Source organism: Camelus bactrianus, chromosome 31, assembly GCF_048773025.1.
Source record: "Camelus bactrianus isolate YW-2024 breed Bactrian camel chromosome 31, ASM4877302v1, whole genome shotgun sequence".
In the NCBI taxonomy this organism is placed as follows: domain Eukaryota; kingdom Metazoa; phylum Chordata; class Mammalia; order Artiodactyla; family Camelidae; genus Camelus; species Camelus bactrianus.
The window spans coordinates 25,988,250-26,016,183 of NC_133569.1; the positions used below are offsets into that span (position 1 = coordinate 25,988,250).

General features: G+C 42.3%; 2 protein-coding genes across 7 annotated transcripts in view; both read right to left on the reverse strand.

Moving 5' to 3' along the window:
* Positions 1-3,128, reverse strand: part of LOC123615539 (nucleoredoxin-like protein 2) — a 40,287-nt gene extending 37,159 nt beyond the window's left edge. For all 3 annotated transcript variants that reach the window (XM_074355680.1, XM_074355682.1, XM_074355681.1), the window contains exon 1: positions 3,015-3,128. The gene's annotated coding sequence lies outside the window, so the exon portion shown is untranslated. The remainder of the gene's footprint in view (positions 1-3,014) is intronic.
* Positions 3,129-4,159: 1,031 nt separating this feature from the next.
* Positions 4,160-27,934, reverse strand: part of SPIN1 (spindlin 1) — a 68,864-nt gene continuing 45,089 nt past the window's right edge. For 3 of the 4 annotated variants that reach the window (XM_074355677.1, XM_074355676.1, XM_010950508.3), the window contains 3 exons: positions 19,327-19,580; positions 13,671-13,904; positions 6,221-9,760 (listed from right to left, as the gene is read on the reverse strand). In XM_074355677.1, coding sequence (XP_074211778.1) covers positions 9,561-9,760; positions 13,671-13,904; positions 19,327-19,580 — 688 coding nt within the window. In that variant the 3' untranslated portion in view covers positions 6,221-9,560. Of the gene's footprint in view, positions 4,341-6,220; positions 9,761-13,670; positions 13,905-19,326; positions 19,581-27,934 lie in introns of those variants that run through there. The other variant, XM_074355679.1, reaches the window with a different exon arrangement.

Here is a 27,934-nt window from a genome sequence, read left to right on the forward strand (position 1 = left end):
CTCAAAAAGCTACACCACCGCTCTGGTGTCACAGGGAACTAAGATGTTTACATGGCAGTGACCAGACATGAGCTCCTCCAGGGAGCACGGCACGGCAGGGGGACACCGGTTAGCGGCAAGTCCGCCCGCCAAAGCCCAGGTGTGACCGTGGGTATGAGGCGGCACCTCGCTGAACCAGGCGAGCAGCGCGAAGCCTGTGATGCAGTAACACTTGGACACGAGCTTGCGGCTACCCGAATCACCCTGCCAGTTTAAACGCAGCAGAGCCTGTCACTTATTCTGAGGCATTTTTGCAAAAACAAGTCAATCCTTCCTAAGTGCTTTAAAGAAACAGGAAATTATACTACTATTCGGAATAAACAAGTAAGAAGCTCAAAGATGTTTAAAAAAAAATAAGCAAAGAAAGAAGCTGAGCACAGAAGCTGAGCACAGAGAACGGAGACCAGACTGCAAAATCCCTGCCCAGTGCTAAATCTCAGGCCTTGTGAACCTACCTTGCAAATTGTAGCTGCCGCACCCCCCCCAAGTCGTAACCACCGTGCAACTTCACGTACTGGCCAATTTTAACCACATTTTAACAGTGACCAAAAGTTTCAGGAGCCATTTCAGTGAACAGCCTCTCCAAGGTGGCAGAACACCGTTATCAACTTACGTTATCTGGGAAGAAAGAGAAATCTTCCACAGAACACCTTCAAAATGTACTATTTAAGGATGGAGGATTTTCAAGGACAAAGTAACTATTTATGCCCATTTTGTTCCATAAAAGATTTTAGATAGCTTATGAAATTACTTGTATATATTCACATTTACAAAATATACTAGTGCAAATGTACATTTTTCCTACTATCTGAATAGCATTAAAGCTGAATTAGGTTAGAAATGGCTTGTTTACAAGTTACAATAAAGACTTGCAAGATATCAACATTTGATTTCCACTCTTAAAAATTTTAACTTAACCCTCAATTCCAGTTATAATTTCTAGACTGGAGGTCTAGAAGTTCCCCTAAATGTTATCCTTTTAGAGAAAGGCAGCCTGTCTTTGCTTTCTCAGAAGGACAAAAGCATGCTCTGGGTGCCCACACTGTCTACACCTCCCCAGGTGCCCCGTGGAACAACACAGGCGATGGTCTGGTCACCAGCAGCTTCCAACTACCATTCCCTGACAAAGATGATGGTTATTTCTCTTGAGCACAAGCTAAAATAAAATGAGATAATGCTGCAATTTAAATAAAGCAGCAGTCTTTACTTAAGAGCTGTGGGATCAATGTTAAATATCCATACCAGAAATTTAATGAATGATGGGATGTCAAATACTAAGGTGAATTTTATCACCTGAAAAATTTTTCCCTCCAGAAACAGAATCAACTTTTGAAACTTCTCCAAAGAGGGGCCAATCTCAGATTATATTAGAGAGAAAAAGAAACGGCAGTGATTGAAGACACGGTGTGTCAAGGCCTCACTTGGGGTGGGAACGAGGACAGTGGTCCTCCTCACTCTCCTGTTCACACAGTGGCTGCATTTCATCAGGCATAGCCGTCCCGCTTCAAAGACACAACTTCCCACTTCGGCAGTAATACGTTCTGAAAGTGGACCTGCTATTTACATGACTCTGAACCACGGTCATTGGCCGACACTGCAACTCCAGCACCATGCTTCACAAAAGCACTGAGGGGGCACTTCAGTTCCGACCCCTACGGCAAGGTGAGAACACACAGCAAGCGCAGGTGCGGGTCTTCATTCATGAAGGTCGGCTGCACAGTCTTCTCAGTCACAGTAAAATGGAACACGTGGAACATCCCACTAACCTTTCAGCAGCGCTTTTTGTAACAACTTTCACATATGCTGGGAAATCCCAGTATGCTAGTGTTCTGAAAAAACCTAAGAATGGAAATTTTCCCGACTGACATTACATGACAAACAAAACTGACACTTTGGAACTAAAAGCATGATCTTGCTACAGAAAAGGACAAATCTGATGCCACATTAGATCCGTTCCTTTGGCCGCTGTGCCCTGTTTCCTAGGCTTAGTCTTGCTCGCTCTGCACTCACGTGAAGATAACAAAGTTGCAGAACAGAGAGCAACGTTTGTTTTGCTGGAGGTTTTGCAGGAGCACCATCACCCGGCCCACGTGGACGGCTGCAGGAACAAAGGACTCCTGCAGCAAGAAGTTTGCAACAACCAATCACACCCCATCCCGTTTTTTTTTTTTTGGAAGAAAGGAGCCTGTGTTCTGACTGGAGCAGGATGGTTCGCCAACACATTAGTCTGCCATCCTCTCAGTCTGCTGGCTTTCCGAATAAAGTAGCTATTCCTTGCCCCAACACCTCGTCTCCCGATTTACTGGCCTGTTGTGTGGCGAGCAGAACAAGTTTGGACTCGGTAACTATCTCAAACATCAAAAAATCAAAGCGAAACATGGCAAGGCCTTAAATGACAGCTGCTGTCTGTCTGTACAAGGCCCTGCCGCCCAAGGAAATGCCAGGAAGAAGGTGACTCGGCCCCTCCGTATCCAGCTCAGGTCTGCACCGTGCGCAGCTGCAGCACCACTGGAAACTCACAGGCACCACTGGAGGGAGCAGGGCAGGATACTCTCCCCACTTCAGACGAAGAAAGTAAGTTAGAAAGGCTGAATAATTTGTCTGAGAGCACACGCACAGGAAGTGGGCAATGCACCCAGAAAGCTGGCTTTTCCCAGAGCTCTTTTAAAAACACTAAATTTATCCCTCCCTTTCATATAAAAATAATCAGTATTATCTTTAAAATGATTAGTCTCTGTAAAAATAATGCCCTGCCAATAAGATTTCTTTTCCATTTCAAGCCTAACCATAAAAAAGCACAGCTCAATTTTAGTATGTTGGTGTGGACTGAATTACATTCCCCCAAATCCATCTGTTGGTCCTAAGCCCCGGCACCTCAGCATGTGCGTTTTGGGAGGCAGGGTCTTTAAAGAAATGATTCAGGTAAAATGAGGTAGTTATAGAGGGGCCTAATCCCATGTGACCGGTGTTCTTACCAGAAGAGACTGGGTCAGACACAGAAAGGAAGAGAAGACGGCCGTCTGCAAGCCAAGGAGAGGCCTCAGGAGAAACCAACCCGCTGACACCTTGACTGTGGACTTCTAGCTTCTAGAATTGAGAGAGAATAAATGTCTGCTGTTTAAGCCTCCCAGTACGTGGTGTTTGTTATGCAGGCTGAGCTGACCGGTACATATAGTATGTAGAGTATTATCAGAAAACACTTCTCAGTGACCTACCACATGTGATTTGATCAAAGCATGACCTTTTTTATATTAAAAATATAATTACCAAATTTTAAAAAGGGCCAATGACGACGGCTGATCTATTTTTTTTTTTTTTTTTAAGTGTGAATTCAACAGACATCTGGTAATGGGTGTTAGTTTCCTGGGCACTGACATGCTCTCCTCCACAAACTGCTCAGAGGCAGTAATCCTACTTGCAGGACAGTGCAGACTGTGGACTCCACCCCTTCAGACATGTTTTTCAGCCTGTAACAGACTGCTCCCCTGCAGGACTGCTCTGAAAATGATGACCAGAGTCCCAGAATCTTGTCCTTCTAGTGTGAAAAATCAGACTTGGGATAAATTAAGACAAACCCTGTGGTTAAAACTACTTGGCTACGGTAACACAGGACAACTCGAAGTAACATTTTGCTCAAAGCAGGTCCCTAGTACTTAAGAGACACACACACAGAGTAAACATAACAAAGTTGCCTCTCGGGAAGGCAGCCACAGCCACCAGGGACCGTCTCCTCTTGTTTTTCTAGTGGGAAGGCGCATAGCTCCTCACACACACATGCGCACAGTGCTCAGGCGGTCACTCCCAGGTCCCTTACAAATCCTCTGGGAGACAAATTCAAGGCAAGAGTTTTAAAGCTACCTGCACAATCCACAGTTGAAGACAATTCAGACAATTCAGCTGGATTTCAGTCTCCAGTTGTTAACTCTTCATGGTAACATCGAGGTTTTTAAATGGCCTTCCTTCTGTCCTTTTCACATCATTATCTGCTTCAGCGGTTCCAACATGAAGACACAGAGTTTAAAAGTTACATGTAATGTGCCAATTCTATAACTTCTAGGTAGTTCACATGTACTTCAAGCTCTTACGTTCCCCGCCGAGTGTGAATTTTCAAAGCATAAACTGAAAGTAATGGAGGACGAAGATAAAAGAGGGAAGCAGGACTGGTGCTTACAATGCAGACGGCAGCCTACTCACCTATCGTTAACGGCCAACGTAAAAAAGAAATGCATGGAAAGGGCCCACACTTCTGTGTCACCATCACCAGAGCTGACAGGGATCAATGTGCCACCTGGTCCAGCGCCCTCACGGGAAAATCAAGAAGAATGCAATGTCATTTTTAGGCAAAATTACATGCCAACACAATATCCCCAGATCGTCTGCCACCGAGTTACCAAACCTAGTAAGAGTTTTAAGGCCAATATAAAGGCAGATGGAGACTGTCTGGAGAAAGTTTAGACTCACCTACTTCTCTGAAACTCAGCAGCCTAAAAACCTAAAAATACATATGACATAGGACAAGTTAATTATGGTAAAAATTAGGTAGGAGACTGCACTATGGGTATAAAAAGTCCAGGTTTTGTAAGAATTATTAACTTAATGACATGTTTAAAGTGTCTTTAGAATACAAAATAGTATCTACAGTCTTGTGAAAATCAAATTTTTCCAGTATAATTTCTCTTCAAAATAAAAGATTTTTCGAGGGGAAAAAAGAAAACTTTGGGTTGTAATTCTCACTATAAAGAGACATTGATTCCTATATTCCAGTGACTTAATATAAAATTTTTTATTATGCAATTTGGAAATAAGAAAACACTTTTTGCCATCAACTTATGAAATAAGATTATAAAAAATTATCCATAGAAATTAGACTACAGACTATTCAAATCAAATCACTCCACTGAAGTAATTTAATTCGGAGGCGTTACCACGGCAGCTGGGAGCCGAGGCACAGCACTGAGGGCCTGAGTCCTCATGGTCTCTGTAATCCTGGAACAGGTACTCGACCCTCACCCCCTTCTTCAACTGCACAATGGGGAGAAATGTCGTGCTTTCCACACAGGATTAAGAATTAAATAAAATAATGGGTGGAAAGTGCTCGGCAAGGTACTTACTAAACCTTTTTCCCAGTGTTTCATTAGTGTCAAACGCATTTATTATCACAGAGCTATGGCTGTACCAGGAAAACAAACGGTGGCCAGCAAGCCCATCCCTGCAACTCTCCAACACCGACGACGGCTGCAGACTCAGTTCTTCAGGTTACAAACAGCAGTCTGGAACTGCCAACCTTTACACTAAACTTGCTTTGTTATTTTTTTGTGGAAAATACTACCTGAGTTGTACCTTCGATACCATGACGAGTGATTTACCTTCCGGGAGAAGACTGTAGGATCTAGCCCCGCGTGAACACCTGTGCTTCCAGGTGCGTTCATCTCCTCCCCACACCTGTCTGCCGGTTCCTCCCACCAGAGCCTGAGAAGTGGCCCTGCATGCCCACGGCCACTGCCTGGCAGAGGCCACCGCAGCTGCGATGCGGAGACAAGCCTCCCACGGCCACTCTGGCAAACAGGAACAGCGACATGTCCCACCCTAGCTTCAACCACGGTATCCTCGGGCCAAATAGGGAAACAAGAAAAAGGAACCTAGTTAAAGGCAGGCACATCCTAAACTCTTTTTCTCTCACTGAGAAAACCACCCAGGAAGATAAACCCTAGAGCACATACAGTTCACAGTGTGACCCACACTACTTTGTCCTTAATACTGAAATACGGAGATTCTTCGCTGTAGAATTTCACTAATTGGTATTTAAGTATTAATAAAAAGCAATATATAAAGTAAGAATAGATGTGAAAGTATAAAATATACATTATTTAACTCAAACAATTATTTAAAGTTTATAGTTTTATGATAAATTAAAATTTCTCATTAATGGATAAGCACAAACTTTAATATTTTGGACTACATAATATATTGGGGCTATTGACTACTGCCCCCTTTTCAGGTATTATTCACAATCATTCAAATAAAAATTGTTTCCTTCTGTTTCTATGTAAATCTGACATTTACATGTAGTGAAAAGGGGGGAAAAGTTTACTTAAAATTTTCAAGTAAAACTTTTAAAAACTCTCAGAAGTTTAACAACACATCACATTTTGCTCATAAGCACAAAATTTACAGGCAAAAGTTGCACATAAAGGGTTTATTTTAAATGTTTTAAGGATAGGATAGAGTTACATCATAATTATAAAAATTACTTACAGAATTAACAGATTTATATTGTTTATACTTCTAAATGCAGAGAACAGGGAACTGTCTACACATTGTATAAAATAAAATTAAAATTAAAAATGAATTCAAGCTTGAAAGATGAGGTCATTTACCTAATTTTAAAATGCAAACACGAAGACCTCTGAACTATACACATTCGTTCGAACTGCACTAATGATGGAGAATACAGAGAGCGCAGCATTTCCAAGGAACCACAGACATTTTGACTGTAATTATTTTCTGTTATAATAATTGTTCCTGTTTTGTCTTTGGAGAACTTTCTTTCTTTTTTTTTTTAAGACAATCAGCTGAAGAATGTTTTCAGGCACTACAATTTGTGACAATCAAAAACAGTCTTCTAATGGGTCCGCAGCGTTCAGAGAGTCGAGCCCAATGCACTTCGGGGTTTGGCACATAAAACAACAGAAATGAAATCTGGTTTAGAAGCAACTGCGATTGTTTCAAGAACGCACAGTCCCTTCAAATGCTGCATGACATATACAACTGGAAAAATCACCTTCTGTTGGCACTACATTTGCTTCACCAGTGCATTTTTATCCTACAACCACTAAAACAGCACAGTAAGCAAATATACAGAAACTGAAAACAAATAAAAAACAAAGATAGAAAACAAAAAACCTAAATATATTTAACATGCAGTTTTAGTTAGTTACACTGAACACTCTACTTAGAATAGGGCATGCAAAAAAGGATGGTCTGCTTTTAGTTTTCCTTTGAAGCTTTACATGGCAGCCGGACTTCACACACGCACACACACGACACGGTAATACTATAGCAGGTCAATGAGAAAGGCCAATATATTTTATACACAGATTCATGTCTTGTGTTGTCACAAGTCCCATGGTAATTTTGGAAATTGATGTTGTATTCCTATAACAAGGAACCAACATTCAGATACCAGGAAAACGCAAGCAACGCATGCAGATCTGCAACATGAGCCTAAACGCAGCCTGAAGTACTCGGCTAGGGAGCAGTTAGTCACGGCGTTAGGAAGTGTGGTTGAAGCCACCAAAAGAAAAAACAATGGGAAAAAAATGGAAAAACAACAAAAACCCCTTCCCCTTCCTTCAACCCTAAAGGCAATAAATGCAACAATGATCAAAATAATGATAACAGTCATCACATGTCACATTCACCTGGAGTGGCAGATCATGTGGAATTCAAAGTTGCTAAAGGTACTTGCAGAAAAACCACAATGCAAGTCATCAATGCGAGAAATGTTTCAGCTGACCCAACCCTCAGGGTACCTCCAAATGACTTTGTTTTTAGTCTGAAGTCACCGGGCCCTCCCTGTTCACGCAGTGCACACTGGGTACACTCACTCTCTGGGCCACACGTGGCCACTTGGGCTTGGGGAGCTGGGCTCGGCCTTGAGATTCATATGCAGGGACTCTTACCAGAGCCACCAGGAGAACAGGTGACAGGCAACACTTGTTTCAAGCACAGGAGAAACATCTAAGACTTGGGTACTCACTGAATGGAGAAGCTGGCCTCTGGCTGCCCTCAGTGAGGCACTGGGCACACTGCACAGAACGGGGGTGCTGGATTTACATGGTGCGCAAGGTTCCTGTCCCCCAGCACAAGGCACAGCCTTCCTGCAGGCGACAACAGGCAGCACGCGAACCACGCACTGCGTGGCCCTGAAACTGCAGAACCTCTAACAGCACGAACAGCCATGGAGGACACACAGAACTCTGCTGTTTGACAGTGAATGCACTGAGCTTTCTGCCAAAGTTCTAAGTAAGATTTTCAATCTCCACAAAACTGATCTCACACACTGCCTTTCTCCTAGCTTCCAAGATGCCAGGGCTCACTCAAAGTGACAGACGGACACTTTGCCACGAAACAAACCACGTTTTGCAGTATTTTGGTTAGAACAACCTTGCAGGAGTAAAGCAGGAAAGAACTCTATGGCTAAGGGCTGTTGTCAGTCACACCTGCAAGCCAGCGCAGGTGGCTGACCCTGATGTGGCAGGACCCACCAAATGGAATGAACCCCCATCAACAGCAGACCACGGGCAGGAACACGCAGCACCACGGAAGGTGTCATGAGATGCAAGCTGTTACTTGTCTAGACAGTCTTTGCGGGAAAAAGTCGAGGGGAAAAAGCCTTCTGATCATAATCATGTATCAACAATAATAGTAATAAAAATAAAGGTGCCCCAGAGAACTTGTTAGGAGACAGTAACACCGTTCTCAAACTTACATTTCTAATATAGAAGCACTGTGCCCTTCCAGGAACTTACCAAGTACACATAAACCACTGACGTACTGGTGCCTTTTAAATCCGTGTACTAAAACCCAGATTACTAATTTGTACAAATGATGGACCAAATGTGCTGTCCAAAATACGCCTGCATTACACTATGTGGACCAAGTTCCTGGGCTTTTCTTAAAAAAAAAAAAAAAAAAAAAGTATTTATAATAAAAAAATGTAAACAAAAAATGTAAAAAACTTAGAATTAAAGGCAGCCTTTTACCCAGATTCCTAACTGTTTTCTAAAATTCTAGTATGGGTCATTAACCGTTCATAAGGACTTATGGTTCAAAGCCTCCAGATTCAAATGGTGCTCCGAACTTCTGACTTCCAAGATGAGCTGGATGTCCCTATGTGCTTCCTGTGCCCAATTTTAAATAAACAGCAGTAATATACTAAATATGAATGACCTGGGTCAAGTACTCCTGTTAAACTGGAGAAAATTATTTAATCCCCACCCCAAACCACAAAGAAAGGACTGCCGATGAAGTGTGTGTGTGTGTGTGTGTGTGTACACAGATCTATGTGTATGTGTATATATATATTTATATTATATATGTATACACACAGATATAGATAGGTAGGTAGATATAGATACATATATTCAAAAAAGGCAATTAACAAAAATACCAAACTATGCTTGCATTGTGGCAGCAGAATAAGAGTTAAGAGTGAGGGGAGAGTGGGTGAGATCTGTTACAGGTTTAAATGACTATGACACTAGCTTAACTTTTACCAGACTTGCCTGTAACTCCCTTCCAAACAGACAGACTTCCTTGAAGAGGAAGGAGTTCCTTACACAAAATGCTTTGTGTTCACATAAATCTGTACTGTTCAGAACAAAACCAGTTCTGCTGGCAGAGATTGTGGGTTCGCAGGGACATTTAAGCTTTCATTAAACTGGAAAGCAATCAAGTCTTTATGTCTACAAATTATACATTTAATAGTTCCACAAGTTTGGCAAAGTTCATGGTGACATCTAAGACGTTTTCACCAAATCGTAGACATAAATGTGGAAGTCATCATCAAACTTGATAAAATAGACAGACGGTTTGGCCTCTACTTGGTGAATGACCATGCCAGTCCTCTTGGAGCCGTCCTCTTTGGCATATTCCACTTGCTTGCCTACCAGGCTGTCCACAACTTCTCCTGGCTCCCTTTCTGCTGGAGGTGAATCGTCTGTATTTAAAGGGTGGGGGAGAAGAATTGAGTCAATTTTTGGATTATACACTAACTTACATGACTATTTTAATTTTTAAATGTTTCTAATATCCTGAATTCACCTGGACTTTTGACACCAAGGGTCAGCAAACTTTTCCTTCTACGGCCAGACAATAAATGTTCGGCTCGAGGGCGTATGGTCTCCATATCAACTACTCAGCTCTGTTGCTGTCACATGACAGCAGCCAGAGGTGACACAAAAATACACGGGGCTGTGTGCCAATAAAACTTAATTTACAAAAAGCGTGCTGACCTCTAAGGTCTAGACGTGTAAACAATTTTGAAAACCACAACCAGAAATTACTTTTGCTCATATTTAATTACAGCGATAATTATGTGACGAGGTTAACGAAAAGGAAAGGGCCAAGAAAACACTAAACACAGTCAACCTTTGAATAACCAGAGGCTTGAACTGCGTGGGTCCACTCGTGCACGGATGTTTCTCCACAGTGAGCGCTGCCGCACGGCACGCCCTGCAGCTGGTTGAATCCACAGACGCAGAGGAGCCACAGACACGAAGGGCTGACCACGGGTTCTAACAGGCAGATTTTCAGCCGCACAGAGGGTCAGCATGCCTAACCCCCGCATTGTTCAAGTCAACTGTAATTACATTGACTTCTTAAAAATAAGTTTCCGTTACTCTGAAATATAATTTCAAAGCAGACAACACCTGCTGGGATCACTGAGCGTGTGCGACACACTTAAAACACCTAAGTATTCCGGCCTTACCCTGCGAATCCTTAAAGCTGCTTTTTCCTCGACTTCATTTCATTACACATGGTCTTTCTGAACAACCCAGTTTCCAAATAAAGAGATTTCCCATTCTATAGAAATAGGTGCTGAACAAACTCCACCCCAGATTCATTACAACCGAGCCTGAGTGGACGGCGGGCGCACCTGTACTTTTCAGAAGGCCCCCGGGGAAATCTGAGCGCTAGAAAGCATGCTCACACCCTGCGACCTGCTGCGAGTTCCGTAAGTTCCAGGAACACACATAAAATGAGAGCAAATCACCACCACCAATAAAACAGAAACACAAGTTCAAAAAGGGGGGGGAGGGTGGAGCTGGGGAGTTACAACGCTATTTAAGAAACCCCTTATAGGTCCCGAGCAACTCAAGCTCCTCCACATGGCAGCAGAGCGCCTTCAAGTGGGCCGACCAGCTGAGCCGGTTTGCCTTTGCGTGTCCAGGACAGGCCACGCTGACGCCAGTCATCCTGGCACACACGTTAACAGGGCCTCTTTTGATCTTCACACGTATCCTGGTTTGGACCACATCACGTGTCTGTGTTAACAGGAGACGGCCTCTCTGATTACAACACACCGTCTCACTGAATGACACAATCTGAAACCTGCTGTTCTGATGCCTGGTACTAGTAAATCGCAAACACAGTAACAGGACACCTGAACACTGTTACCAGTCCTTCCATAAAGGGAAGTAAAGAGGAAAGCTAGGGTCCATTCTTCTTCAAACTTTCTCCTCCCTCAAGCAGCAGCATCGCACCACCACACCTTCATGGCCCCACATTTATACAAAGGAACTCCAAATACACGATCGCCATTCGTCTTCAGGAGCCGTGAGTGATGAAGCAAGGGACTCACAGGCTGCTGCAGAGCTCTCTGTATCAGATCGCCACTGCTTCCAACAGCAAACAAAGATCCATACCACTTGAAGGAAGGAGTGAGAGGACACAGACGTGACTGGGAGAGGCAACAGGTAACGCGCGGATGACCTCATACTTTCTAGTATCAAGTCAACAGTACCTACTTTGAATATTTGTTAAAAAACAACATCGTACAGGCTGGAGAAATGCTTTTAAGAAATGTTCTCAAAATTAAATTCCTGCCTTTTAAAACACTTTCCATTACATATTTAATAACAAGCATATACAAACTTCAAGAAAAAAAAATCTAAAAAGGTAGAAAGTCAGGGCCAGGGGAGCCCATGAGTAAGTTCATCAACTGGCTTGTTCACTAGAACTGGGAGAAAATAGAAAAGGAATAAAGAGATGATGTCGCATTGCTAATATATACAGTGTCTGTCAGCCATATCTGTCCAAGCCCAAGGATTTATGTGCTTGAGGAAAAGCTACTGAGTAATTTAAAAAACAAACAAAAAACCCAAAAAATAGGTTTACCCAGAAATGAAATTAAGAAAATAATTCTATTCACAAGAGCATCAAAAATAATAAAATACTCAGGAATATATTTAAGTGCAAAACTTACACTCTGAAAACTACAAAACGTTGTTGACAGAAAAAATATCTCAATAAATGGAAAAACATCCCAAGCTCATAGGTCAATGGCTTAACATCATTAAGATGGCAAAGCTACCCCGTAAACTGATCTACAGATGCGCCAAAATCCCTGTCAGAATCCCAGCTGACTTCTTTGCAGAATTTGACAAGCTGATTCCAAAATTCATATGAAATTGCAAAGGACCCAGAACAGCCAAAACAATTCCGAAAAAGAAAAAAGTAGAAGGATTCACACTTCTTGATTTCAAAGCTTCCTACAAAGCAATGCAATCAAGCGTGGCACTGGCATAACCACAGATCTACGGACAAATGGAACAGAACTTCAAGTCCAGAGATACCCTCATACATCTACAGTCAACTGAGTTTTACCAAGGGTGCAAAAATCATTCAACAGGAGAAAGAATAGTCTTTCCAAAAAATGGTGATCAGACAATTGATTGCCACATGAAAAAGAGAGAAGTTGGACTCTGACACCACAACAGAGACAAAAATTAACTCAAAATGTATCAAAGATTCAAATGTAAAAGCTAAAGACCTACATGTAAGAGCTAAAACTTTAAGACTCTTAGAAGAAAACACAGGGGTAAATCTTCATAACTTGGGTTTGACAAGGGCTTATTATATACGACAGCAAAAGCATGAGCAATGAAAGAAAAAACAGGTAAGTTGGACTTCACCAAAATTAAAAACTTCAGTGCTTCAAAGAATACCATCGAGAAGGTGAAAAGACCACCCACAAAATAAGAGGAAGTGTCTGCAAGTCACGTCTCTGGCAAGACTTGTCCCTAGAATGTCGACTCTTAACAACTCAGCAGAAAGACAACCCAACTGAAAAACGGGCAAAGGAGATGAGCAGACATTTCTCCAACGATGCATAAATGGCCACAAACACGAAGATACCTGGCATCTTCAGTCATCAAAAAACTGAAAGCCAAAACCACAGTGAGACAGCACTTCACCACCACTAGGACGGCTCGCATCAAAAAGTCAAGTAACAGTAAGCGCTGTGAAGACGCAGAGCTCAGAACCCTCAGACACTGCTGCTGAGAACGTATAATGGTGCAGTGACTTTGCAGCTCCGTCTGGCAGGTCCCTAGCTTCAACACAGAGCGACCGCCATGCCCCATCATCTCCACTCCCAGGCATGTACCTGAGAGAACTGGAAACAAGCGTCCACTCGGAAACGTCCACACAAATGTTTATGGCAGCATTTTTTGTAAGAACCAAAAGGTGGAGGAAAAGCGAAAGTCCATCAAAAGAGGAATGAGTAGGTACCAGTGAAACTATACAAGAAAGCGATGAACAAGCTACAATGTGGGTGGGCCCTGAAAACACCGCGCTGAACGAAAGACGCTGGTCGCAAAGGGCCTCACGTCACATACTCCATTCTTATGTCCCAAGTCCAGACCGGGCAAAGTAAATTATTCTTAGCAAAGGGGTAAAAAATCTCACAACCTATGCTTGGTGCCTGACTAAAAGAATAATCACTCACTTATCCCCAATAATTAAAAATTTTAAATGTACCTGCATAAGAGTTAATCAAATATCTTATTCTAAAATTCAAATTCCTCTTGAATTACCAAAAATTAAAGTTGTCAATCTATACTTACTAGAATCCGGCATAATGCGAAGGTCGCCTTCTTTATAATCATCTAAGAGCTGGTACATGTACAAGACAGGATCTTTCTCGTAGGTGATGTAAAACCACGTGTTCATTATAGGGGCGCGTGCTAAGACCATCCCCCGCCATTCGTCTTTAGAGCCATCCTCGGTTTCAAACATGTGCTCCACTGCTTTGCCAATCATTGTGTCGGCTAGGTGTGCATCACTGATTCGAGACGTTGCTGGGGACAAAAAAGCAAACAGTGGTTTACAAAGGGTTTTACTAAGCATGTACTGTGAAGACTCACTTGTTTACTCAAGCAAACAATTCTGAAAAGCATTAGCAGGCGTCAGAGTCACCTGGAGGGCTGTGAGAAGCACAGCCGCCGAACCCACTAATGTCAGTCCAGCCCAGACTAGACTCCATACAGCTCTCCTGTCCCAAGTCAGTTACAGAGAGCGCCTGCTTTCTTTATATTTCTCTGAACTCGTCTGCTTTTGATACTGTATCTGTTAAAACTTTCATCTATTCAAGGTATAAAGTGGGCTGTTGCCGTTTAACAGTTAATTACTCTAAATTTTGAGATAATTATAGACTAACACAAGAGTTCCAAAACAGTATTGTTCCCATATACCCTTTACCCACGTACCCTTTATAATAGTATCTTATATTAGCCATAACCACAGACCATTTTTAAAAACTAAGATACTAACCTATTTAAGGCACAGGTTTTTCCTCTTGCCCCTACAGTCTACTTTCCACAGTAATCAGAGTGATCTTTGTGGCACTTATACCAGATTGTGTGGTCATTTGCTTAAAATACTCCAGGCACCTTCCTTTCATAATCCGAGTAAAAAGCTGCTTCTCCCAACCCACAGCGTCTGAGCCGCCATGTCCTGCTGGCCCTCTGCCCCGTCCTGTCACCTTCCTCCTGACCGCTAAACACCTCAGCAACACGGACATGTCCTCCTGGGATGCGCTCAGGCTGAGCACAGCCCCCACATCCTCAGGGGCTGGCTCCTCCTGGGCAGGAGCCCTCCCAGAGGCTCTCCAGGACCACCCCGTGAAAACGGCTCCACCAATCACAGTCACCTCACCCAGTTTTATTTCCTAATAACATCAACCATTGTCTGCAGTTATCTTGTTTTACGTGTTTGTTTTTGCTTTTAGCCTGCACAAAGTAATGAAGGCTGAGGTCTTTCCCATCTTGTGGCCAATACTGTGATCACAGGGGTTCAGTATTTGTTGTATAAATTAATTATTTCAGAGGAGAGCAGGATGTTCTAGACGGCCTGTGTGGTTAGGAGCGTAGGCTGCCCCACTGGTCTATCAATAGCCTTCTGCAGTCCTCTAGTGAGCTAGGCGAAAAATTACATGCTTCATTAAAAAAAATACTAGGAAAACTACAGAGGGTCCTACCGATTTTAAGGTTCCTCTAGTCATCATGTTTTAGACAATTATCTTAAAAAAGCTTAATGCTTCCATCTTACTTATTCATGAGTACTTTCTATTTTTGTCAAACTTAAAAGGAACAAAGATTAGAATTTCTTGATAAAGATACTGCTATCCAATTTTATCAGATGACTCTGAACACATACGGTGGTTTTCTTCGCTGAAGTACACAACAATTACCAAAAACAACACAGAATTCCCCACTGTGCACGACCCTAAAGCAAAATCCCACTAGTTTCTTCATACCAGAAGTTCTCAAACTTTTTGATCTCAGGACTCTTTTACATCCTCAAATTTTTTTCAGGATCTAAAAGGGCGCTTGTTTGTATGAATGATAAATGTCAGTATTAACTATTTTAGAAATTATAAATGACAAATCCAAAAATACATAAACATTTAAAGATATACCTACATAAACATTTTTAATGAAAACTAAGTATATTTTCCAACAAAAATTTAGTGAAAAGAGTGGCATAATTTTACATCTTTTTAAACCTTTAAATATCTAGATTTAAAAAAAGACAGCGAGATCCTCAGTTCTGTTTCAGCACTTCAATCTGCTGTACGTACTTCTGGCTGATGTATACAATCACTAAGACCTGCTGCTGAAAAGAGGACTATTTTATTATTAGTCTTCTCAGGTAAACTTAGATTTTCTTCTCTGGTACCGTACCAAAACTCAACAGTGGAAGCTTTCCTTAAAGGTTAATTGCAATGGAGAATGTGAAATGGTTATCAATAAACTTCTATCATACTATTAAATTAAAACTCATTTGTCTCCAGAATACGTTAAGAACTCCTACAACTCTACAACAAAACGAAACAAAAACAATCACATAACCCAATCAAAAGAGTGGGCAAAGGACCTGAATAGGTATGTCTCTGCAAAGATGACACCAATGGCCAAAAAGATGTGTAACATCACTAATCAATCAGAGAAATGCAAATCAAAACAAACACAAAATAACAAATGTTGGTAAGGATGTGGAGAGGTTGGAACATTTGTGCACTACTGGTGGGACGTGAAACGTTACAAACACCACGGAAAACAATACGGGCTCCTCAGAAAACTAAACACAAAACTACCATGTGACCCAGCAATTCCACTGCTGGGTACAGACCCAAAAGAGCTGAAAGCAGGGTCTAAAGAGACATCTGTACACCCAGCGTCCACAGCGGCGCTATTCACAAGAGCCAAAAGGTGGAAGGAACCCCTGTGCCCAACCACACACAACTGGGTAAACAAGATGTGGTGCACACATGCAGTGAAGTATCAGGCAGCCTTAGAAAGGGAAGAAATCCTGTCACATGCTGCAACATGGGTGAACCTTGAGGACACTATGCTAAGGGAAAGAGACTAGTCACCAAAAGACACATACTCCATGGCTCTACTTATGAGGCACCTGAAGGAACCCAATTCCTAAACACAGAACTCTGGGTGCCAGGAGCTGAAGGCGGGAAGGGGCAGTTGTTCAATGGGGACGGAATTACAGATTTTCACGATGGAAAAAGGTATGGAAATTGATTCCATAACAATGTGAATATACTTAACACTACTGAACTGTACACTTAAAAATAATTATGGTAGCAAATTTAGTGTTTTGTGTTTTTACCACAACAAAACAAAACAATCTGTTGATCATTGAATGGATCTTTTACCAACACGTAATCTGGCAATATCATGCATTATTCATACAGAGAATATTGTGTTCATTGAGTTCTGCTGATCTTCCAAATAGTGGGAACTCCACTCTTTAACTGAGAAAGAATGAAGGTGAAAAGGGCAGATTATATCTTAACATTATTATGGAAATTAATTTTGATCTCACAAGCCTCCTGAAGGGGCTTCAGCGAACCTAAAGGGTCCGCAGACTCCACTCTGGGAATCAGCACTCTGTGCCATCACAGGCTTTTGACTTCGTTTTTCTCTCTACCTTTAGCTTAAGGAAAACAAAACTGTAACTTTAGTCTAAGGTACTGCCTGAAGCAAATTAAGAAAAGACTGTTTTCTTCCTACATGGAACATAAATGAAAGTCAAATAATTTTTCAGACCAGGTTTCTTTGGGAATACTACAGTTAACTGTTAATTAAGTTAGGCGTGTGACGTACTGCTGGTCTGCACAGAGGCGTTTGGATTTTTTTTAAATTGCTCTTTGTTTCACAAAAGCAATCCATGTCTCATGCTGGAAACTGAGATGGCCCAGGACTTGAGAGAAAAACCCTTCAATCCCGTCACCAGAGATACGTGCGTATTTTTGGATATTTTGTTTGGTCAAGTCACTTTTTTATCAAAAACAAAAAACAAAAAAACTTCTGTTCTATGATTACAAAACAGCGGACTAACACAGGTCATGCAGCAAGACGCAGAACGTTTCAAATGAGCCGGGGTCTGGCCCTTGAAGGGTGAGAACCGAAACTCTGGGTCAGAAGAGAACGCACGAAAATGACTGCGTACAAATAACTGATATAAAGGTGTGGGTAATATTTTTTAAGTCCTGAAGGTATCACCAAGGACAAACTCGTTCTGCTCGCCGCACGGCAGGCAGGCCAATAAATCGGGAGACGAGGTGCTGGGGGGCAAGGAACAGCGACTTTAACAGAGGATGGCAGACTAACGTCTTGGAGAACCATCCTCCTCAAGTCAGAATACAGGGTCCTTGTATAATGAAAAAAGGGGGGAGGGGGTGTGGTTGGTTGGTGCAAACTTCTTGGTGCAGGAATCCTTTGTTCCTGCGCCAGGTCATGGTGCTCCCGTAAAACCGCCAACCAAACAAAGGCTACCCTCTATTCTGCAACTTGGTATCTTTATGTGAGTGCAGAAGTGTTAATATCCTTAAGGGTCAGAGCCCTGAGAAAAGGCTCTCCTGTTTACCAGACAGGCTGAAGGCAGCATTCCTTTACAAAAGGTGCAGAGCCGGCAAGCATAAACCCAGAAAAAGGGCCCAGTGGTTAAAACCAAGGCAACAGATCCAGCATGGAGTCAGGTCTGCTCTCCTCTGTGACAAAGGTTAAGACTCTTCAGTGTTGGTCTCTTGTGTGGGAAACGGACTGGTATCAAGACTGAGAGGAAAGAAGATGCGACTCGTGAGGAAGGATGAGGTGTTCAGTTGCACTTAAAATAGACAGAAATGTTTAAAATGCCCAAAATTTACTATTACACAATTAGTTACCTTTGGTAAAATTAAAGATTTAATTAAAAACAAGAGTCCTGTGAAAACTGAACTACATACACACAGGACGAAGACAGACAGCATTTGCTATTTAAAGGGAAGATTAAAAAATAACTTGCTGCTCTGGCAAAGAATTACTGTGCCGGGGAAGTGTGTTCCAAGAACACAACTGCAAACGCAAAGGGGCAGAAGAGGAGGGGTAAGCTGCTTCCTTTTGGAATTTGGTCCTAAACTTCTATCTTCCAAGTCTGGATTTGCTGAGGCTGTATTTGCAAACATATAGGCTTTTAAGAACAATTCCAGAAGCATAAACCAGTATTCAAGCAACAGTAGCATTAATAATAATAATAATAATAATGATAAATAATAATAATAAAAACATTTCAAAGTAAATACTCAGAAGAAAGTAACATTAAATCTTAAAAGTAAAAAATCTTATTCTTAAAATAGAATCAGCCATTATTACTTAACTGATACCTTATGCTTTAAGGAAACTAAGTTATGCAAAACTGATTTGTATGACATTTAAAAAGCCATTCATTTCCCACAAACCTTGTATAAACAAATCCTTAAAAACGTAGTATAATAAAGCTCACGTTTTGGTTGCTTAAACTTTGGCTGAAATAATTATGTTATAATACACGATGAAAGATATACTTCATACAGAGATTCTAAAATAAATGCATGGACTTTCTCTTAGCTATTATAATGCATTGAATATCTGAGCTAATGAGAAATAGTCTTACCCATCAGAGTCCAGAAAAATAGTGAGCACAATGTGGGAAATAATCACGTTAGAAATTATCAGATTGTAAACTTCTGGGGAACGATTTTGTCCATCTTTGTACTCCTCCTAGTTCCTTGAGCTGCAGTTTTAAAACACCTGCTGATCAGTTTTTGTGGGTTTAGGTGACAGATTTAAATGTGTATCAGAAGCGCTAGTGCTCCAATAAAAATAAAAATGCCAGTAATGCAAAAGCATAATCAAAAAGCATCCATTTCAACAGTCACTGTAGAAGCATATAGCGAAGAGAACTTACCAACTCTGTCAGGGAGGACTTCAAGCGCAGAGACTCTTTCATCCTTATTAAGTTCTAGTCCATAAACACAGTCAAATCCATCGTATTTTATAAGATACAAAGAAGGGTTTACAGGCACCTGGTCCAGAACGGTTCCTTTCCACTGGGTGACAGGGCCATTCCCCTCTTTCCACCCATGCTGAATCCTGCAGCCTACGATGTTCCTCCGGGGCTGGGAAACAGGTTTGCTCGGCCCCACACTGCTCCGATGTTTTCTGTATTCACACATATACACACGTAAGGTATCATCTCAAAAGCATGCACTCCTAGACCCAATACAACTACTGCTGGCGCGCATGCTCCCGCCACAGATGACCCCGTCCTGCGCTGGCTGAGGCCGCCGCGCTCTGGGCTTAGCGCGCTCCAGGGGCCACCTCCCAGTCCCACAGCCGGGTGGTGGGGGCGCATGGGGGGCCTTCTCTAGCAATAGGGGCTTTCCTGTGCACCCTAACTGTGGATAGGTAGGAAAAAACTAGGCAGTAGCAACTTAGGCTCTAAAATTAAGCAACATTTTTTCAGCTTTCTGAGTTTCCTTTAATTTGAATCAACTCACAATTATCCAAATTAACCCCAAAAAAGACAAGGACTGGCTACATCATTACACACGCACATGGCTCTATAAAATACGGATCCATTTCTCATCAAAAGAAATGGGTAACCGTGTGAGTTGACCCATTCTAATATGCACGTAATTCTGCCCCCACTGGCTTAAATAATAAGAATAAACTAGACATTTAACTTTTTCTTAACCTGGACTCCAGGTTGGCTTATACCCACACATTCATTATACCATCATTACTTCTTTAGAAAACATATAATCTTAAACACTTAAATTTGCGATATGTATACTTAATGTAATTTTTACTGGAGCAACACCAAACTAGAATTCTTTCTCAATTACAAACAACTGAAAAACCTACACACAATGTTTACAAATAATACCCCTGGCCCTTGAAATCAGGAAAGCAAATCTTCGTTTCATGCAGAAACCCAAAGACGAAGGGCAAGACTTGGCTTGAGCGCGGGCTGAAGGCCAAAGCCACACTGGCATGGGTCATGGACGCCGCTATACGCCAAGAAGGAAGAAACTTAGGAAGCAGACAAGAACCCACGCTCGCACGTCTGTGGACGGGAAGCTCTCACCTGGGGCACCCCGAGTAAAAGCGGGGCACCAACAGCACAAACACAGATAAAGTCACAAGAACAAAACAAGCCATTTACTGCAGGCTGTGATACTTACAACCACAAGTGCGTGTATTTTAAACAGACCAGCTCAGTAAACGTAGTGGATCTGCGAAACAGAGAAACAGGCTGCAAGAGGTTAAAGCTGCTCAGTGAGGCCTAGAGTCAGCTGGTAAAGCCCACTGCCTAAGCAGGACAGGGAACGTAACTTGGAGAACAGCCCAGAAGGAAAACCTCCCCAGCCAGACCGGAAGAGGGTCCATGAGGTTATACGAGGACTGCCAGACCAGAAAACTCCGGGTCTGCCCCAGCCCTTGAGGCTCTGCAAACACCCACCCAAACGGTCTTCCAGGAGGGCAAAGCCTCGCACTGAGGACACGCGCTGAGAATGACACCATGAGCAGGGCGGGGCCACAGGTTCAGGAAGGATGAGGTTCAGGTGCTTACGGGGCAGGGCCCAAAGAGAGCAGACCTCAGAACGAATCACAGAGGAGCCCACGCAGAAAAGCTGTTACTGTTAAGCGCGCCACGGGAAGACAGGACGGCTTCGAGCCTGGCCGTCCTGGAACAGGCTCACTGTCCTCACGAGCTGGAGTCTCAGGAGAGACTCGGGGTAGCACTGTGGGCAGCGGAGGCAGACCCCAAAAACATACCCAAGAGGTAGATGGAAACTATCACCTAACGCTACATACACAGCAGGGGCCGTGAGAGAGAGGCTTACACCAGAAAGAGAAGAGCCCAGACATGAGAGGACAGCAGCAGCAGCAGACAGCCGGGAGCAAGCAACTTCAAACCTCTCAGAAGTGAAGACTACACTAGAGGAACGTTTAAGAAACTGACCCTGTGGGGCATGTAAGGAAAACGGACGATGAAGCAAGGAGACAGATGGGGAAAGAGGAAATTCCAACTTCTGTGTAACAGAATAACCCAAAAATTAAAGTCAAAGGAACAGAAAGAATACTAAAATAATTCAGGAAAACCACACTGAAATAAAAGACTTAAAGGTACAATCGCACCCCTGGGAAAATGACCCAGAACTACTGACACTGAGACATTCTGGTGAAACAAACGGGCTTTAAAGAAAACAGCATCTCCTGGGCATCCAAGCGGAAGACCACACCACGCGGAAGCAGAAGAAAGTCACAGTGTGACAGTGCCACCGTGCCACCAGGCAACGGAGCGCCCGCCGAGGTTCTCAGGGAAGAGGGTGTGAGCCGAGGGTCATCATCAGCCAAGAATTCTATCCTGACCTCCAAGAGAAAGGACACAGACGGAACTGCAAACATGTAAGAACTCGGGGGTACTGTTCTCACACGTGCTTTCTGAAGGTGACAGTCAGCATCCACACCCACAGGTTCCACATCTTCCAACTGAACCGACCAACAGTGGATAGAAATATTTCAGAAAGTTCCAAAAAGCAAAATCTGAATTTGCGGCAGGCAGGCAACCACTTACGTATCATTTACACTGTATTTACAACTGTACATAGTAACTAGACTGTATAAGGTATTACGACTAATCTACAGATGCTTTAAAGCGTATGGGAGGATGCACTGGGGTGATGCACAAATGCTACGCCATTTTATAGAAGGGACTTGAGCATCCTCAGATTTTGGTCTTGGGGGGGGGTCCTGGAACCAGCCCCCCTCAGATACCAAGGGATGACTGTACAGGATAATTTCAGATAATCAAGGAACACTTGGAGAAATTTCAGCACAGGACCGATAGTAAGAAATGAGGATTTCTTGGTGCAGAACAAACACGGGGACAAGAGAAATAGAACAGTGTGCATCTGCTATCTGCTCTGGCAACGGAGTTCTACCACCACTCTGAAAAGGGCGAGGAAAGAATACGTGAAGTACAAGAACTCACTGAACAAACAGTATTACTTGGAACCACCTTACATCAGACAGAAAGAGAAAGGGGAGAACAAGAGCTGAATTCCATCCTGTTCACAGCAAGGAACTAACTTCTAACAACAGAAAACAAGTAAATTAGAATCAATTAATTTAAAAAGACTGCAATGTAAAACTCAGTGGAGAGCAAAAAGACTGTCAACTTGAAAACTATTAATGATACTCAAATCCGAAAGGAAGTGAAGCTCACGACCGCTCCGTAACTCCTGAGAACATGCCCATTACGCTGACTGGCCTCTGTGTGGAACGACTGTGACGGTGGTTACGTTTCTCCTTCAGCATCTGGGAGTCTTCCCCAGCATTACGTTTTCCTTCAACCAGACAACTGCCCATCTTCCTTTGATCTTTACACAGAAGTCCCTGTGACTCACCCTGCGTACAGGACTAGGCGTTCTTCACAGCAAAGGCAGAGAGGTTGGTTCCCAAAACTCACTGAAGGGAGAATTCAGTCAGATGCACCACTTTGTGATTCACACAGACATTCCATCATCACTACCAAAACTATAAGCAAATACAGCATCTCACCAGCGTGGTGGTGAATTTTGATGCGCCAACCTGGCTGGGCCTCAGTGCTCGGGCAGCCAGTCAGACATCAGGTGTTTTCTGTGGTGGCATTTTCCTACGTGAAGTTAACATGTAAGTCAACGGTCTGCCCTCAGTGGTGCAGCTGGGCCTCATCCAACCAGCCGAAGGTGTCGGAGAACGCGCTCTCCTCCCAGCGAAAGGGAGCTCCACCTCCCTCTGTGCACACTCCACTGGTGCTGCTTCTCTGGAAACCACCGACTACAAACATAAGCGGTCCTAAATCTAGGTTCAGAGGCACGGCATTTTCCGCTGCCGTGATTCTCAACAAAACCAATATACACTTAGCCAAAACAGAAACAAGGGCACCTGGCAGCCTCAGGGCAGCGGTTCTGCAGTTCAGTCACATCCCTCACACTCAGCAGTGGCATTCCCCTGTGACCAGCAGTCGCTTCTGAAGGAGATGCGCAATGCTCCCTTTACTCACCACCTTTGAAAACTAGCAGTTTTCATCCTGGTCACCTCCAGCGGTAGCGCCCGAGGCTCTCCTTCCTCTTCTGAACTTTACAAGGGACTCAAACCTGTCCAGCAAGCATCCATTTTCAAAGTGGCTCCTGTATCCTTTAGTTCTAAGGAAACATGATCCTTCTTTTTTGCATGAATTTTAACTCCCTATTTTCTTTAAGGGAATTTTAATCATTAACTCTTGCTGTGGTAAATGATATGCCTGGTCTGTTGTAACATTCTGCTATGTGTTTGTTTGCAGTGCTTCGTTTTCTTCACCCCTTTCTTTTACTTAAACAGCTCGGATGAGTGAGGTTTCTTTGCATCAAACAAATCTTCTAATGGAAGCTATAGGTCTTACTTCTAGTCTTAGAGCAGTTACCCCTAGCTTTCTAAATATTCTACCTAAACTTACATTTTCCTATTAAAGTCTACAATTAATCAAAACCTATACTTTCTCTTCCCCAGCCCAAGCAAGGCTAAAAATAAACAAAAGTTCTTAGTAAAAGAAGAAAAACATTTTTAAAAACAAACACCTTAGCACACTGAGTAGCCCCTGCCTCCTTCCCGGCCACTTTTCATCACACTGATGAAATTTAAATTTAGTCTTTGCTCCAAATTGTTAGTTTTCATCTTGCTACTATCCTAAAAATAATTTTTTTCAGCAGTGCTTATTTAGAAGTAAGCAAGGAAGGATTTTTGTTGTTTTCTGCAACATTTTCATTTTTATTTTCCTCACGTGTATTTGGTCTTTCCAGATGTATCCTCTGGTGAGTCAGAGAGGGTTCATAAATCAAACTCTAAATTCTGCAAGTCTCAGATTTTTAAAATTTTGTTTTCATCCTTGAACTGCCTAGCTATACTAGGCAGGCTCAGAACCTCTTCTCTCCTCAGTACTTTTATTAGAAAAGGTATTTTCACTGTCTTCTTTCTATCTTCCAGGGAAACATACCAGACGTCAGTCTGATCCTTGCTCCTGGAGGGCACCTGTCTTCCTCTTCATGTTGCTTTTAGAATGTTCTTTGTTCTTGGACTCTGAAATGTCACCAGGACTTGTGGCACGTGTTTCTAGCACTTGGTCAATCTAAAGAACGCTGCGTAAAATTATCTTCCATATTTACTCTTGATCATCTTCACCCTCCATCCCCTTTCTGAAGCTTAGGTCAGTGCAGCACCTCCAGATCCGCCCTCCATGACTCACCTCCCCTCTCATGCTGTCCATCCATCTCCAAGAGCTCCTCTGACCAATTTCTCTTGAATTAGGTAAAACACATAGGCTTGAATTTCAACCTATATATTGAATATCTTCTATAATATTTTTAATTTCCATAAACTGATATCTTTATCTTGTCTTGAATGGTCTTTCTTTTTAACGGACATGTCTTCTGGTATCTGAAGGTAATTTCTGCTTCCTTGCCTGATTCCTTATGAACCCCATGGGCTCAGCCTTGTCTTTGCTGAGTCTGCTGCCATCTGAGTGGCAGTTTCCTTCACGCTGGCTGGTCCTGGTTGGCTCTCCTGTTCTGTGTGTGACTTTCTTTGGTACTGTCAGTGTTCCTTGGGTGCTTGATGGTTCTTGGTGTCCATGTTTTAGATGCAAGAGAGGACTAAATGGTATCTGTAGCTGAAATTTATTTCTTCAGGCCAAGTCGGGGTCCCTGGCGTCTGAGCATTAAGCACAGGTTCTGATGAAGCAGCCAGGACCCAAGGAACTGCAGGGCAGCTGAGAGTAAGCGGCAACCTCAAGGCAGGGGAGGTGAGGCGAGCGCCTACTGACCAATGCAGCTGGTTTCTCACCTGGAACGATTCAGGTGTCCGCAGCCAGCCTCTGCCGTCTCCAGCCTGGACAGACTCTAGGGGTCTAGTCTGAATATTCTTTTTCGACGTCTTCCTTTTCATCTAAAAGTGGATGAGCATTCCTCAGTTCAGCTTAGTTTTTATGTAAATCTATTCCCATCTGCTGTGTATCTTTTTTTTTTAAAAGATGTCTCTACTTAAGAATTGTTCTTTTTCCATTTGCTATGTATCCTGCAGAGATGTCTCAGTGTTCTGGTTTGCTGACAGGATGATCTTTCTATATCAGTAACAAAAACTGCAAATTTAATGTAAATTATGGTGAGGTGTTATTTTCTGTCTGCTTACAGAATAAATACAATCCCCGTAGTGAATAGTTTGGCAATCCGTTGTCCCAGTGATCCCACGTCTAGGAATTTATCAGAAAAAAGCAACGGACATGCACAAAGCTACAGCTACAATGATGTTCTGAGCAGTGTTCATACCAAGGGAAACTGAAAATAAAAAAATGTTCAACAGGTCCCAATGATTCAATAATTAACAGTATATCTATATGATGAAATAACTATATAGCTATTAAAATCACAGAAAAAAGACATTTTAATAACAAATGTAGAAAATACGATGCAAAAAATTCTAAACACACAACTATCCATACAGATATGTACTAAAAGAATTTTAAAAATGTACACTGAATTATTAACAGCTGTAATCTCTGGATGATGGCACTAGAAATAATTAAGCTGTCTTCTTATGAATTTACCTGAGCTTTCAAGTTTCTATGACTTAAGTATTTTACTTTTATAGGCAGATAAGACACAATTTTTAATTACTCTTAAATTAATAAAATGGATGTCCTAATTCTATAAGAAATTACACATAAAAACAATTTATACATATTAGTGTTATCAATTACAAATTTTATTTCTGTTGTCTTTTTTTTGTTAAGGGTAATTCTACTTTTTAGAGCATCATTTCACTAGTTCTAAAATAATTAAATAAGATCTAACACAGAACCATTTCTGCTCAGTTTATTTAATAAACAACTTAATTTGACTGAAAGGTAGAGGCAACAGAGAATGAATGAATGAATGCCTCAACGAATACTGAAAACAAGAACAGTGATCAGAGCAACATACTTCTTTAAAAACCATCAGTCAGGCTTTCTAATCACTCGGTCTTGCGCGCCCAAGCTGCTGGAATGGCCTGCAGCCAGGTTTACTTTTCAAAGTATTTTTAAACATTAAAATAAATTAAAATATTAAATATTACTATTGAGAGTATGGAAATACATAAGTTGTTGATAAACTGATTTAAGTTCTTCCAGCTCACATCTACTTGGAGGTTTAGAACTTTCCTAAATAACAAGTAACACACCGAGAGCATCTTCCCTTTCAGCAGAACTCTAGTAACTGCTGCAGCTGACGGAGCCAGGATTTGTTATATACCACCCTGCTCGTGTCTACTTAAAACTTCCCACACTGGAAGAGTTGAAAATTATATATCAAACAAATTCTTACATTTTAAATTCTAAGTACTAATTCAGTAAGATTAAAAAGTCAGTAAGAAGAACGTTAATCAAAATTAAAGTTTAGTTATAGGAGTTGATATAGTATCTGTAAAAGCAAGTAACAGGAACACGTCGGATTACTGGAAGGCATACAAAAAGAACATAAACACACTTTGGCCATCTCTAGACAGTTCAATCTAAGAGCAGCACAAATACAAATGTGGGATCAGAAATTTAAAGCAATTTTCAAAAATTTAAAATGAGTTCCTTGAATGTGGTGATTCTGCTTTATGCTCTCCCTGAATACATTATTTTTAACAGCCTCAATCTCTTGTATTTTCTTGGGAAAGAGTCAAAAACATCCTTAACTATCATTTACCAGGTAGTCAGTAAACAGACAGCAACACTGTGAACAAGCACCAAGACACTTCGCCCAACTCAGGACGTACGGACTCACAGCCAAGTGCACGTGAAAGGCTGGGCCGCGTCAAGATCCACACAGTTCAAGGATACAAGTCGAGAAACCAGACTTGAACATCTACAGTCGCTTTCCCTGCTCCTTATTCTCCAGAAGCTATAAATGGCTTTCTTTGCAGCTTCAAGGGAGAGTAAATGTGACTAACTACCCGGCACCCAACTGCCCTTCCTCGTTGTACTTGGGAGTACTAACTTCCCTACAATGAGTCAGTCGTCTGATGTGCTTTAAGATACCCGCTCTGATAAGGGTTTAGACCAGCGCTTCTCCAACTGTGGCATGCACAGAAATCACCAGGCGCGCTTCTGAAAAGAGATACCCCAAGTCCTGCGCCAGACTCTGGGTGCCATTCAGCAGGTCTGGAGAGGGACCAGACTTCTTAAACAAGCTCCCAGGTGCTGCCGACCCGGGCTCCACACCGCGGGTAGCAGAGCTGAGCCAGAACCACCATTGGTTTCTACCCACCCACGTTCCCAAAAAGGCAAACTGAGAGTGCACGAAACATCTCTGGACGTTGCTCAATACCTTAAGTAAGTTCTGAAAGTAGCATTTCAATTATTTTGTCATCAAGGAAAGAATTCCTGAGAACAAACTAGTAGTTCCCAGTAGGGAGAGAGGAGGCACAGGGGCAAGACAGGGGCAGGAGATTAAGAGGCACAAATGACT